Source organism: Eupeodes corollae, chromosome 1, assembly GCF_945859685.1.
Source record: "Eupeodes corollae chromosome 1, idEupCoro1.1, whole genome shotgun sequence".
NCBI classification, from domain to species: Eukaryota; Metazoa; Arthropoda; class Insecta; order Diptera; family Syrphidae; genus Eupeodes; species Eupeodes corollae.
The window spans coordinates 219,930,623-219,945,331 of record NC_079147.1 but is presented as its reverse complement, the minus strand read 5'-3'; the positions used below and the strand labels follow the sequence as shown (position 1 = coordinate 219,945,331).

The 14,709-nt window shown below is 32.1% G+C and overlaps 1 protein-coding gene across 2 annotated transcripts in view; it reads right to left on the bottom strand.

Moving 5' to 3' along the window:
• Positions 1-5,678: 5,678 nt before the first annotated feature.
• Positions 5,679-14,709, bottom strand: part of LOC129942750 (homeobox protein vnd) — a 45,892-nt gene continuing 36,861 nt past the window's right edge. For both annotated transcript variants that reach the window (XM_056051808.1, XM_056051807.1), the window contains exon 3: positions 5,679-6,555. In XM_056051808.1, the coding sequence (XP_055907783.1) occupies positions 5,813-6,555 (743 nt within the window). In that variant the 3' untranslated portion in view covers positions 5,679-5,812. The remainder of the gene's footprint in view (positions 6,556-14,709) is intronic.

Sequence of the window (14,709 nt, the reverse complement as noted above, 5' to 3'; positions counted from 1 at the left end):
CTGAAATACAAAATGATGAGTCAAGTAAACCTTTATTCGACATAAAAGGAGCCATGGCATGGCTTTCTAAAGAAACCGAAATTAATTACCCAAATACAACCAAATATGCAAGAGACCTGTGATTACCTTTTCCATCTTCATATTTATCAGAATGCAGATTTAGTGCAATAAATGTCTTGATGATAAAAAAGTAAGAAATCGTCTTGATATAACAAAACGAGGAGACTTGAGACTGAAGCTGTCTAAACTTGAACCTAATATAAAATCCATTTGCAGGAGGCATGAAGCGCAATGATATCACTAAATTTAAACAATACATTGCTATTAAATTATTTTTTACAACTTGAATTTCATATTTAGATTATATGTTTTGAAAACAATCTTACTGTATTTACTTATTTTCTATGAATTTTGGAAAAGTTCCGGTGGTACATAGCAGACAAAATTTTGGGAAACACTGCTCTATATCAATGCGTAAATCATCTCTAATAGTTTTATTTATCCAAGTGCACAAACTTATGACGTCTTATTCAACTGGTTCCCATTTTTATCATCAAACCAAATTCAAAGACTCCTCCCATTCAAATTGAATCTATGCCCTACCCATTTCCAGATATCTTCGAATTGATTATTATCAAGACATATTTCTTGAGGTACTCCAATAATAAAGAAACAATCACTTAAGTGGGTTGGGTATGTACCTACTTAAAATATAAAAAATAAAACAAAACATTTTTATAGAACACAATCAATATAAAAATGAGCATTATCAAGCAACCTGCAGAAGTACCCAGATAGAGCCATAAGATACAAATTAATCAGATAACGATTGTTATCGACTTGTAATAGCTATTTGTTTATTAAAGCCTACATACATATCCTTTTGATAACCTAATATATCATTATTAATGATAAATGAGTATTATTTCGTATGAGATATGCAACTCAACACGGCTGGAATAAAATATCATTGATTTATTTCTAGCTCTTTCAAAACATAGTTAAATTATATTCATATTTAATTCCAAAAACTCAGTAGATTTAAGCATTTTAAGGCATAAATATGTACTTGTTTTGTAAAGTTATTGTTTTCTTTATTTTTATTTACTGTGCACTTAAAAATTTATGAGTACATTATATTGAATATTTTATAAGTATATCACGTTTTAAGATCATAATATTTCACATGTGATACCAATAAATTGTATTCGTCACTTTATTGAATGAAGTTCAAAGTTTAGTAGATATAATCTGAAAAATGATTTTGTCGATATTTTTAATATCAGTTAATTGATTCTATTTTTGTTTAAGTCTGCGAGATAGAAAAAATTATCAATAATATCTTTTTAATTAAAACCATTTATACGTTTGAATTTAAACAAAATTTAAAAATAAATGTGATGATGCTCGTCGATTTTCTTGATTTCCCTTGGCATGAAAGCTGAAAATTTTAGATACCAAAACTCGGTTTTGATGTAATCCCATCGAACAAGTTGGTGATTCTATGGGACCAATTTTTTTATAGCATTCGTAATTTCAACATATTATACTCCTCAGGTCTCGTTCCGAGCAGTTGGAAAACCGCATTTTTCCTGTTCCCAAAAAAGGCGAATCTTCATCACTGTCTAACAACCGACGGATTGCACTTACGTCCCTTCTTTCCAAGGTCATGGAAACGCTGATTAATTATCAACTCAAAAAATATCACAAAGATCGAAAGCTTCTTAATGACAGACAATACGGCTTTCGTAGCAAAAGGTGCACTGGTAATCTCATAGTTCATCTCACCGAACAGTATAGCAAATCTTTACATCGTTTTGAAAAAAGTAAGATTATTACACTTGATATTTCAAAGGCGTTTAGTAGAATTTGGCACCAAGTTCTCTTATCGAAAATGCGTACTTCCGGTTTTCATGATTCCCTCCTTAATTGGATTAGTAATTACCTTTCGAATCGTTCAATACAAGTTGTACTGGATGGATTCAAGTCTGAAAAACGCAAAATAAATGCTGGTGTGCCCCAGGGATCTGTTTTATCCCCAACACATTTTCTCATTTTTGTTTATGATCTCTTGTTTGCAACTTCTAATCTAATACATTGTTTCGCTGAAGATAGTACTCTTAGCTTTTCATATTCGTTTTCAGATCTAAAAGGTTGTTGCGACTGATGGAGCTGCTTAATTGTTTTTGCATTATCCTTTCACAGACTTTAGATAGAAAAGAAAGTATTGAAATCTGTCTAAATTCAATACAATGCGAGTTTTTGGGGACAGGAATTATTTTTGCTTTTTTCCATTGATGCAGGAAAATGCCAGTGGTAAGGATTGTATTTACTACATGTGTAAAGTAGGGTAGAAGCAATGGACGAATAGCTTTAATGAAAATTTGATTTAAATCATCAGCACCAGTGGCATTGGACTTTATACTCATGCAACTTTCAACTATGTCTAAGAAATTCACACAATCAAAACTGAACAAAGTGCCTGTAGAAGATGGTGGTATGGTATTGAGAGATACATGATCTTTTGGAGTTATTAAAGGTGTAGAAGCAAATTTACTGTTTACCTCATTTATATTCATTGCAGCTGGAAAATTATTTCTTTGTTTACCTATTGCTAGCTGGCGGCGGTTGTTTCATAGTTTACGACCATCGTATCTTAAATCTAGATGGTTAGAGTAGAATTGTACTTTTGCGTGTTTAACCTCTTGAACTACTTTATTTCGTAATGATTTGTACAACTCACTGAGCTCATTAACACAAAAACGTTTCCAGCGTCGACCTGCTTGATCACGAGGATTTATAAGGTCTTAAATTCTACTAGTAAACCATCGTTTATTTTTGCGAATCCTAGTTTGTGTTTGCAATGGAACGTGCTGATTCAATAAAATACTAAGTTTGAGTTTAAAAACTCGACTTGGTCATCTGATGAGGGCGTAAGGAAAATATCATTCCATGGAATCATATTTAAATCATTTTCAAGATGTCTTTTATTAATAAATCTCTAAACTGAATTCTATAAATCACTTAGATGTGGTTTTCCTACCTATTTGAATTTTAAAAAAAGGAGGACTTTGATTTAATTTTTTTTTTCGAAAAAATTGCCACTACGTGCAACGAAGGTTACCTGCAACTTTAATATCAACTAGTTTCCTTTCACGTCAAAAATTTGCCCTCAGCAGCTAACGGTTTAGCATTATATTGTTTGATGTTCTAACCTTATTTTCATTTTGGTTTCTCCGATAAAAATTGATTCTTTAAGAAGAACAGTATTCTTAAATTGACCATACATTACAAAAACATAAATATCTTTAGGTAAATGGATCAAACAAGTCTTAAGCGTTCCTAGAACTAAATCCAAACATTAAACTATGCTTCAAAATGGCGTAGTCAATGTGGTAAGAAAAAGAGATTTTTAAATTCAAGATCGCATCCAAATTATTTTTCATTTTAAAAACAGCATACTATGACATTTGGAAACATTCAAAGGTAGATTGTTATTAGTACATCACACAAATAAGCTTTGAAAATCTTTCTGCAGGTTAGTGCATTTCGAAAAAGTTTTTATACGTAAGAAAAGTTTTAAAACTATTATTAATAGCACTCGGAATATCATCGATAAATAAGATTCAAAGAAGAGGTCCTAGATGACTTCCTTGTGTAACCCCGAAGGTTTCCACAACCGGGTTCGAAAGGTGTCAATTTGGATGTGTTGACTTCTAACACACTAAGATAGGATTTTGATGTTTTAAGATTCTGAACAGTGATAATATTTATTTTCAATACATCAAACATATAAATTAGTAGATACAACTTGATAACGTTAAAATAAACTAAGTATTTAAAAACAAAGTATCAAATCTCAACTTTCAACAGATTTCAATCTTAAAACCCTGTCATACGCTTTAAAAAAGTTAGCGTATATAACAACACATTGATGCCCTTGTTTAAGTGCACCTAATACAAAAATGCTTAGAATCATAAGATTGGTCGAGGTTATATCATTTCTGAGAAAACAAGCTTAATAATAATTATTTTTTTAAATAGTCTATTAATAACATACATTTTACAAATGGAGCGATAGTTTGTAACTTTGTTTTTACATAATAGCAATCCCTGCCGAAACGTTGGAAAAGTTAATGTAACTTAACTGTTTCATTGCAAAAATTAAAACGACCAAAAAAGCCAACGGAAAACTATATTTCCACTAATCACAATTTATTTTTACATCTATATTTAAAAACAATTTGATTGTTTTAAGAAATAACCAACTCTACGACTCACGAAAGAACTCTAAGCATATAGTTAAATTCCCAACCATATAGAATAAGGTATTTATTACACCAGTCTTTCAAAAAGAGTTCCAACTCTTGCATTAGTATAAGTACAGATCTTTATACTGCCTTGTATTCCGAAGCTTTTCGAACAAGTTATTTGTAATAATTAATATTTTAACTGCAAGAATTAAATATGTAATCAAAAAAATAGTCTTATGCGAAAATGCCCAACAATACCCTAGAATTCGGTCAAGATTATTTTAAAGATTTTGGTCAACTTTTTCATGATATCATTACATTTAAGCTAAAGACAACCCAATTGTCTATTGTCCTCCTCAATTCATCACATATACATATGTCTTATCAAGTAAAAGTTTTAGAAGCTCTTTCTCCAACCCTTTTATTGCCATATCAGGACTTCTCAAGGGTAGCCATTTAGGACCACTACTCATTATCTTAGCTATTAATGATATACCCCTTTGTGTAGGAAACATTAACACCTTGAGCTCTTCAAATGATATGAAAATTTTCAAAACTATAAAATCTCTAAACGATAGGCTACAACTCCCAGAGGATATTAACAGTTTTGTTATTTGGCCTTACCCTAATTCGATTTAATGCCAGGCAATGACTTTTTCTAAGAAACGTACCCAAAGTTCGATTGAATATAAAATATCAGAGCACATTGTAAATTGCTGTTTTTTAATCTCGATATCCGTCGTCGGTAAAACAGTGTAAGTACAAGAAAATAAACGTGTTCCTTGTTTTTTTTTTAACTCTTTCCGAAAATAATAAAACGATTTTTGTATTTTTTTAAAATAAATTATCTATAGCTCATTTTTATTAATTTTAAATTTCCTTTTACACAATTTTCAATTACTAATTAGTTATATAATATTTTATTAGTCTAATTTTATTAAATTGGTGGTTTTTGTCTTTGAAAATAATAATTTTTACATTCTTTGTACAATTATAAATATAAAATAAAAAAAGAAACTAAATATTTTAGTTTACAAAAAACCATAATTTTGTTTTTAATTTGTACAATCTAAACCTATAAATTATTTTATTTATTAAGTTTTTTTTTATGAATATGAACAAATTTATTATTTTTATTTACAAAATAGATGTTTTATTTGTGTTTTGTTGAATTACATTAGAGACTTGGTAAATATTTACAAAAGACAACAATTTTAGAATTAATAAATATATTTATATATTTTTGTTTTTTTTTGTAGGAAGTTTATGTACTTTTAAGTTTGTGTCTATAATTTTTGGAGCCTAACCAGCGGCTTCCATCATATTTGCAGTGCATTTAGGAGCGTTTTTTGTTTTTTTATTTTTTAGCTTTGATTTGTATTATTTTTATTTTAATCTACTTTATTGCACCAAATTCACAAATCATTTTGGATTTCTGTTTTTTTGTTTTGTTTTTCTATTTAACTTTATTGTCCAATATTCGAGTCGCACTACTTGTGTACTGTGTTTTAGCTTTGTCTGTTTTTTCCGCAATCGATGAAACGATTGTTCTAGAACCATTAAGGCCACCATCCGCGATTTGGGTGACCCGGCGGCGGAAGGAGACCATGTTGGTAGGCGCCATTTGCAGAAAGGACCAAATGATGATGGGATTGCATGGAAGAGCTTATGCAGTCCTGTGGCTTGCCATCGAGGCATGATTTTCCATTCCTTACCAGCACGGGAACAGCAACTCGTCGCGGAGATGGAAGCGCCGACGGATGATGCGGATGAGGGTGCATTGAGCCGTTCATGTCATACACACCCTTCTCATTTTGGGCGCGTTTTGTCTTGTATCGATGATTTTGAAACCAGATTTTCACCTGTGTTGGAGTTAATCGTATCAAGCTGGCCAAGTGTTCCCGCTCGGGAGCAGTGAGGTACTTTTGCTGTCGGAATCTTCGCTCCAACTCATAGGTTTGTGATTTGGTAAATAGAACTCTACGTTTTCGTTTTTTATGGGGTATCGATGGATCTTGGCCGGTACCTCCTGAAGAATCCTGATCGTTCTCATCGTCGATTATTTCCTCATCAATTCCGTCTTCAATGATACTATCGTCGCTGTTGTTCTTATTGATTGAAGCGTTCGGATTGGAGAGGTTTTGAAGTTGATCCGCAGACTCGTCCGCCGATCGACTGTAGGTTTTATAGTCCGATGAGAGCGCTGGTGATGTTTGGCAGTTGGAATTGGAACCGATATAGGTGTAGGAGACCTCCGAAGTGACTGGTGATGTGCTGTCTGGACTGGCTGTTTGTTGTATACCTAAAGTTAAAAAAGAAGAGTTTATTATCAATTGTATACAAAAACATTATGAAAATAAGAAATTAGTTAGAAGAAAAACAAATTAACTAAAGAAGCGATAGATGATGAGGAGCTATTAAAGGCTATAGCCCCTCTTCGTAATTAAAGCTGTGTAGAATAACAGGAAAACGACCTTTGATTTCTTGTAGAACTTTAAGCACATTTTGTATTCATGGGGATAAACTTATTAAGGACATTACAGTATAGACTCTTATACATTTAGATGATAACGTTTATGATCGCTGAAGAAATTGATTTAGGGTTAACTTCAAGTAGAAGTAAGAATCTACATTTGTCTTAAATTTCTACACAGATGGTGTAAAGAAAATCAGATGAAGGATTTTTAAATATTGGGATACCGAAATAATACCAAAGTTAAAAATTTCCAAAAACAAAATCTCCACACTTTAAAAAATTCACAAATTCATTATCCCCAAGTACGCCGTAAATGACTGTTGGTTGGTTGGGGATTTTTCGTTGGGGCTAGGGTACCCAACCCGTAAATATTATCTATGTTAAGGATGCTTTTTGAAACGTGGGTGGCTCCATCAGGGAGGCCCAATTTTCGACCACATTTTGCAGCATTTATGGCTGTATGTGAGCAAAAACACGTTCAATATTTTCTTCTAAATCGAATCTTCAATCGTCTCGGGCTTATTTGGATAGACAAGCGAGCTCACAAAGCACCCAAAAAATAGTCCAGTGGTGCTTAAACGCACAATCTTGGACGCCACGCAGAGATAAAGCACTCCCAAATCATTGTTTTGGTAATAAAGACTTGCAAACTATATTCAGGATTAAGTCTGTTATCTATGAAATGTCAAACCAAAATCAAGTGACAGCTGTCAAAAGGACAAACTCCGAAAAAAGTATTGCCAGATTCAAAACAATGCGCCCAGCGAGCGTTTGCTTTCTAGCGTTTCTAAAACTGTATGATTTGGACACTGACATTTGTTACTATTCTTTGTTCTTAAAAAAGATCTCAATGTAGAGAATTCTACCACATGCTCTATGTTTCGTTCAATGTGTGTTCTGTTTTCTTAGCCACATACCAAACGAATGTGAAAAGTGTCAGCTAGCCTAATGAGTTATTTTGTTTTTCACTCTTAATTTTTGCTGAGGGAGTCTTTATTCAGTTACAGTCTATTTATTTATTCCTGCCAAGACACAAGATACAAATCTCATTCCAATAAAAGGTTTTAATTTGAATGCTCCCCTTTTTGATCAATTTTCACTTTTGATGCTGTCATCTTTTGACAGTTTAATCCCATTCCGCCATTTTATCGAAAGCGACGTTTTTAATAAAAAAAGAATACCAAACTATCAATATTTTCTAAGAACTCATGAAGCTTTTGCGTCTTTTGTCATTTAAGAACTTTCAATATTGACCGACCTTAGGAGAAAGTGTTTTCATGGACCCGCGGTAACTTTTTAATTTGTCATTTAGGATAAATTTTATTTTGGCCCCGACGATAATTTGAAAGAAAAGGCCTCGACGTTTCAATTAAAAAATACGCCATTAGGTTCTAAATGTTAAAAGGACGAATAAAGCTAATTTCTTAACAATCATATTCTCGAGAACCACAACCAAGTCCACAATACTTTTTAATCTGTGACTAACCGTTTAAGGTAAATCACCATTAAAAAAAACGTCTAATGACAAAAGTGTCGATTTAATTTACTGCGATTTTAAGTTTTATATGAAAAACTAAATTGTTGTTTTAAAACGCAACTACTTACTCACATTAATAAAACAAAAATTAGGTATTTAAGAAAGAAAATTTTTATTGGAGGGTTGTTTTAAATTACCGTTATATTTCGTTAAACGTTGTCAATTATTGTCGTTGAGGTATCTATATGATACAGAGGTACAGCACCTACCCGATATTATAATAAATCTTAACATTACCCATATCCATACCCATACGACCCATACCCATAAAAGAAACAACAAACTCTAGACCGGAAGGATGGCATATTAGATCACACCTCTATTTGAGGTTGACACCAGAGGGGTTCGTCCGGAATGCCATATAGATACATGGTATTGTGTCATTGTTATTTCATTGTATCATATCGTGTTGTGTCCTTGTACCCTAAACGAGATCGAGGGTTGTTCTTATGCTGCTATTATTATTATTTTAACTGCTGTGTTTTCGAACCAGAGTTATACAATTCAAAGGTAAACGAAAGTGACAAATCACAATGTAAAGAACAACACACAAACAAAAAAAAAATACACGCACGCAACGGTTTCCACTCTCATTCGCATCAACAATGCGACGCAAACAAAAAGAAATATCGAATTGGAAAATTAGGGATGAAAAGCATTTTAACAACATTTAAAGGTGTAAACGGAAACATCCCAGAAACAAAATTTGCTTTTTGGCCTCAAATTATACGACCTATCTATTTTTTGACATACGATAGAAAAATAGGAAATAAATCGAGTCTTTATAAATCGTTAAATGATTGAGGAATAATTTTATAAGGGTGTGTATACCTTAACCGAACGAGGAGGAACAAAACCCCAAAACAATTTTCCATATTAACCCATACCGGGACGTTTGTCTGTTCATCTCATTAATCGTCAGTTAAAAAGTTATAAAGGAGTGAAATATTTGTTTGGTTTTGGTATCGATCTGATTTGTTGTATGAATGAAGGCTTGAGTTGATATTGAGCAGATGTTATGTTTTTTTTTGTTTTAATGTTGGTATCCTTGCGATTTTTTAAGGCATTTTTGTCATTTAACTTTGTAATAAATAAATAATTATGATGAAAATATTAAGATTTTTGCTTTTGGTATGTAAAAATGATTAAGCACCTTTTTTGAGATGAAACTTTTTCAAGTAGGATATATGGCATTATTTTTATTGAAAAAGTAAAAGAACGATTTAATAAGATTTCGAAAATTAGCGCGTTTATATAATCGGAGATAGACAAACTCGGTTTCGACAGTTTGGTCGGTTAGTTGTGTACATTTCTGTACTATTTAGTGAAAAGATCGGTAAAGTTAAATTCGCGAGTAGGTTAGGTTAGGTTAGGTTAGGTTAAAATGGCAGTCCATGATGGAAACGGACACACTTGGGACAGTTTAATGGCCCATTATGATACCACATGAATCTTGAGGCTTCCATCTAAGCTCAATGGAACCAGTTTGAGTCCCTTTAGAAACGTGAGAGGCTGATTATGCTAATATGGTTTAGATCATTAAAGAAGAATTCTCCTAAGTAATTCTTGCGTTTTTGAGCTAAAGCAGGGCATGTACAGCGAAGGTGAAAAACTGCAATAGTCATTTGAGAATAAGCTTAACCGCGTGGCGTGCTATCCTATAGTGTCCGGTTATGACACCTATTATGGAGCTTATATGATCTGCTTAGAGATAGCAAGCACCTTGTACGTTTTAAATCTAGTGTTGGCCAGAGGTTTTTTGTGACCTGACACGTGGTGATGTTGTTCCACTTGGTGTTTGCCTTCTTTATAACGTCTTGCCTAAGCAACAATTTACAAGTAGCGATAGGTAGGCCAGTGTGTGCCAAACGTGGTAGGATGGGCTGCACTGTACCGTTCCAGGCTATCTGAGAAAATACGGGTATCAGATGTTGATATCACGTTTTCTTTAAGCCAGGACATAACTTCTTTTATCGCCAAAAGTTTCGCCTGGAACACGCTACAATGATTGGGAAGGCGGAATGAGAGACTTAATTTCAGTCGTTCATAGTACACATCTCCACCGACCGGACCCCTTGTTTTGGTTTTGACCATCTGTATAAAAATGGATTGACACGTCTTCCAGGAAGGCCCTATATTATTATATATTTGTCGCGGTTAATTCGAGACTTAGTTAGACTAACATATGAACTATAGACTTCAACTTTCCACAATTTATTTTCTTTAATTTAATTTCCTGAGTTACAAGTCAACGGAAAAAGTTGTAGAGAATAATTTTTTGACTTTAGGCCTGGGAAGTCATTCCGTAATTTTCAAAACGATTATCATTAACGATATTGTCAGCAAATTTTCTTCATATAACTTTGTCACTATTATCTCGTCTATCATTTTCAGTATAAGATAATTGGAATGTCAAAATAAACTCAACGAAACATAATGCTTGTTCGATAACTTGAAAATGTTATTAAACTTGGTTTTTGTCTCTGGGAAGTTATACAAATTTGCAACAAATTGCTTTTAACCAAATTTACCAACTATTTTGTGGTGTTTATTGTTACTGTTGCTGTTTTTATTTTTTGCCACTGACGATGTGAGTATTATTTCAACATCTAAGTTATTTATGTCTGATATTATTGAAATTATAAAGGCTTGTTTTGAAAAATGTTGAACAAAACTATAATGGTTTAGATTATTTTACAACAAGTGAGAAAGAAAAGACAAAATTGGTGGGAAGAAAAAAGGGTCTGATTTATCTCTTAATTCTCTGAGTTTTCACTTTGTAACAAAAATCAATTATCTAAGCCGAAACATTTTTATTCCAATTTGCTTAGTCAGTTTTTCAATGACAGACGATGCCTGTTTAGCAATCGAGCATACGCCATCGTTTTGGCGATATCACTTTCATGATTATCATCTTACGTGAAGTGAGACTATCGTCAAAACGCTATCATTTGACGATAATTGTTTTACGGAATGACCCCCCTGAATTAAAGTCATGGAACTGTTAACAAAGTCCTAATTGAACTTCAGAACTTAATATCAAACCAGATATGCAATTTTTCTGAATTATTGTCTTAAGACTTAACTGATACGATAGTTAACAGTTTTGCTAGACTATAGTTGTTAAAAAACAAAATCCTTTACAAAGGCGAAAACTAAAATACAATTTTTTGGCTTAAGATCTTTTGAACTATCGCCAAAGAATTATAAAAACAGGTGTTTGGGTGTGTTTCAAAAGAAATAAAAGGTGTGGTTTTTTTCTGGCAAAACACACACTTTTTACTGCAGATAAAAGTAAATGTAGGATGTAGGATGTGGTACCCGTGGCATGATGGTTAGTGCGTTGGACTGTCATGCTAGAGGTCTTGGGTTCAATTTCTGCCTATGCCATCTAAAGTCTTTTCACGGGTACTGCTTCTTGCGAGGAATTGACAAATTCTCCAAGAGTAACTATTGTCATGAAAAAGTGCTTTCTCAAAATTAGCCGTTCGGAGTCGGCATATAAACTGTAGGTCCCCTCCATTCCTGATCCTGACAACATTACTCGCACACAGGAATGGTTGAGAGTTGTAAGTCACTAGGCCTTGGTTCTCAATGGACTGTCGCGCCACCCAATTTATTTATTTATTTTTAGGATGCAACTACGAATAGAATTTAAGTTTGATGTTTGTTGGAATCTCGAATATAAATTTTGGTTTGATTGATAACTCTTGTGCATCTCAAAGGCTTGTTTGTAGAGCATTTTTCCCTAGAAAGCTTACTCCTTTTACTGTTTGTTGCACTTTTTGAGATTTCATTTTTTATTTGCATCCAAACATGACTAAAACCAAACAGGAGACAAAATTAAAAACTCTATCTACAGGCTTTTTATAAGAAAAAAAGTGCGTTTTGTATTGTTTTGGTGTCGTAGAAAGTTGTGTAATCTCTCCAAGATTTTGAAGCAACAACATACGGTCCCTAAGCTGTCTAGTTTCAGTAACCCATGTTTTCATCAATAAGGCGACAAAAATGCACATTTTCAAACATTTCATACATTTACAAAATTGAGTGCTGAATCAGTATCACGTGTATGTGTAATAGGCTGCATTTTAGATTAAAAAAATAATCTCTGTTGTAATCTAAATAAAAATATAGTTTTGTTTTTGAAAGCTTGTTTTATTGTTCGGAAATAGACATAAGCTGATGTAATATGTGTTTGTTATTTTGCAAAACGTTAGCGCAACTAAATATAGCGCCATCTATTCTGAGCGAAAATCTTAACATAGTTAGACCATAATATACGAGCGAACGCCTTTTTTTCAGTTCTTATTTCATTTAGCTTCAATTTATAAAATGAAAAAACGTAAACAAAACGAATTAAACATAAATTAATCCTTTTATTTTCTTAACATACCCTCCTTTAAATTATGCGTATTATAAAATTAAAATTAGTTTTGGTGTGAATTTCGCTATAATTTTGTTACAATTTTTGAATAAACTTTTCTGACAAATGTTAAATAGAAAACTTTCAAATACATCCAAAAACCAGACGACTGCGGATCGTTTTATTGGCAGTTTTTCACTTTACTATCTTGAAAAGTTTTAAAATGAGTCAATTATCATATCCGACATCAGTTTTTTTGTCGTATACATCTTTTTGATTATAAATCGATTTTTTTTTTAAATAACTTATTTCATTTATAAACTAAAGATACTATGTATATCAGCAATAAAAGAATTTACTTAGATCTGATTACTTCAGTTTTCACTATTATGATTTATGATGTGTTTGTTTTTATTTAAAGAATAATGATCTATTTACAATGAATTCAAAACAATGGGAATTACCTACAGCTTATTTTCAAAGATTGAAAAAGTTATCTAAGTATTTAAAATTTGTGGAGTTCTTATGTTTGTGAAATCTAAAAAAGTTAGATATTAAAATTGATATTTACAATTATCTATTCTATGTTTTAATTGTTTGTACCTTTGGACCGATTTTAGAATTATGTATCTTGAATAATAAAGCTAAGATAATTTTATATCAATCAATGACGATTATCATTAAAGAGATTTTATTGGATTAAGGTTAATTAATTAAAAAAATACGAATTTGCGAATTTTCGGCATACATATAAACTACCTATACAAATTTTAACTGTTTAAATTGTATTATTCTATTATTTATCTTGCAAAGAAACTTCTTTCTAAGTTTCAGATAAGTGAATAATCTCATAAATCTTTAATTTAATGTGAAAAAACTTTTAGACATGTTGATTCGCTTGCTTAGTTTTTGTTACATAAAAAGTAAGGATGGAAAGATTTGATTACTACTTAATTACGTATTTATTGCAGCGAGTTTTTTAAGGTTTAAATTTGTTTGAAATGTCAAAAATGTCAACAGTTCAGTGGTTTCCTATAATATTATCTATCTCCTCTTGTACGGGCTTTTTAAACTATTTTTTGTCACTAAACTCTTGCATTTCTTCTATGACATTTCAGAAATGATGGGACCTAAAGAAAATAAAACAATTGTAAATTTTTAAGGGAAATAATTTTTCTACAAAAAGAAGCCCAAGGGCCTGATTATGGGATTCTCGGCGAATCGTTTTGCTAGCGACTTTGCCATTTTTCAATTATTGCTTTCGCTTTCGACTTCTTCGTTTTGAATTCGACCAAATAACGAATTCGAATGCGAATTTGAAATGTCATAATGTTTGTTGGTGAGTTGAAATCCAAAACCTTTTTTTTTGCGGATTCACTGACGGAAGAATATTTATTATTATTCACTCTTCGATTTCGTGGATTCTTTTTTCATTTTAATTATATTAAAATGTGTGCAAGCCTTATTTAAATTTGCTTTTAATTTATCCACAATTAAATATAAAATTTTAAAATTCATTCAAGGAACAATAAAAACAAGCAAACAAATCGACATCAATTTTTGGCTCCCGTCGACCGATGAGTGCAATGGGAGCACTCATCGGTCCTAAATATCGGGTTAAAACAAGTTTAGTATTAAATATTTAATACTGTTTTTTGAATAAATCACCGCAAATTTCACAAATTCAATAAAAACAAAATGAAATTTGAGGAAAACTGTCAAAACACTAGAATATTGGAAGAAAAGTCAAACCAAAAGTGTCAAATCACTGGAATATGCTAAGGACTATTTTCGCTTCGAGTCGAATTTGAAAGTTCGAATTAAAACGATCCGCCGCGAACCTCATAATCAGGCCTCTGAGCTACATACCGGTAAAATGTATAGTTTTCGAGATGTTAGCCGTTGTAGTTTTAGTTTATAGATATAGTTCGAAAATGTTTAGAAGTTCAATGCTTCTCAAACTTCAACAACTTAATATCTCGTACGCTATAAATCTTAGAGTATGGTCCTGGAGAAATCCTTTGTAGGAAATTGTATTTTCCTTGTTAAATTATTTTCATTTTCTAGCACTTAAACTTCT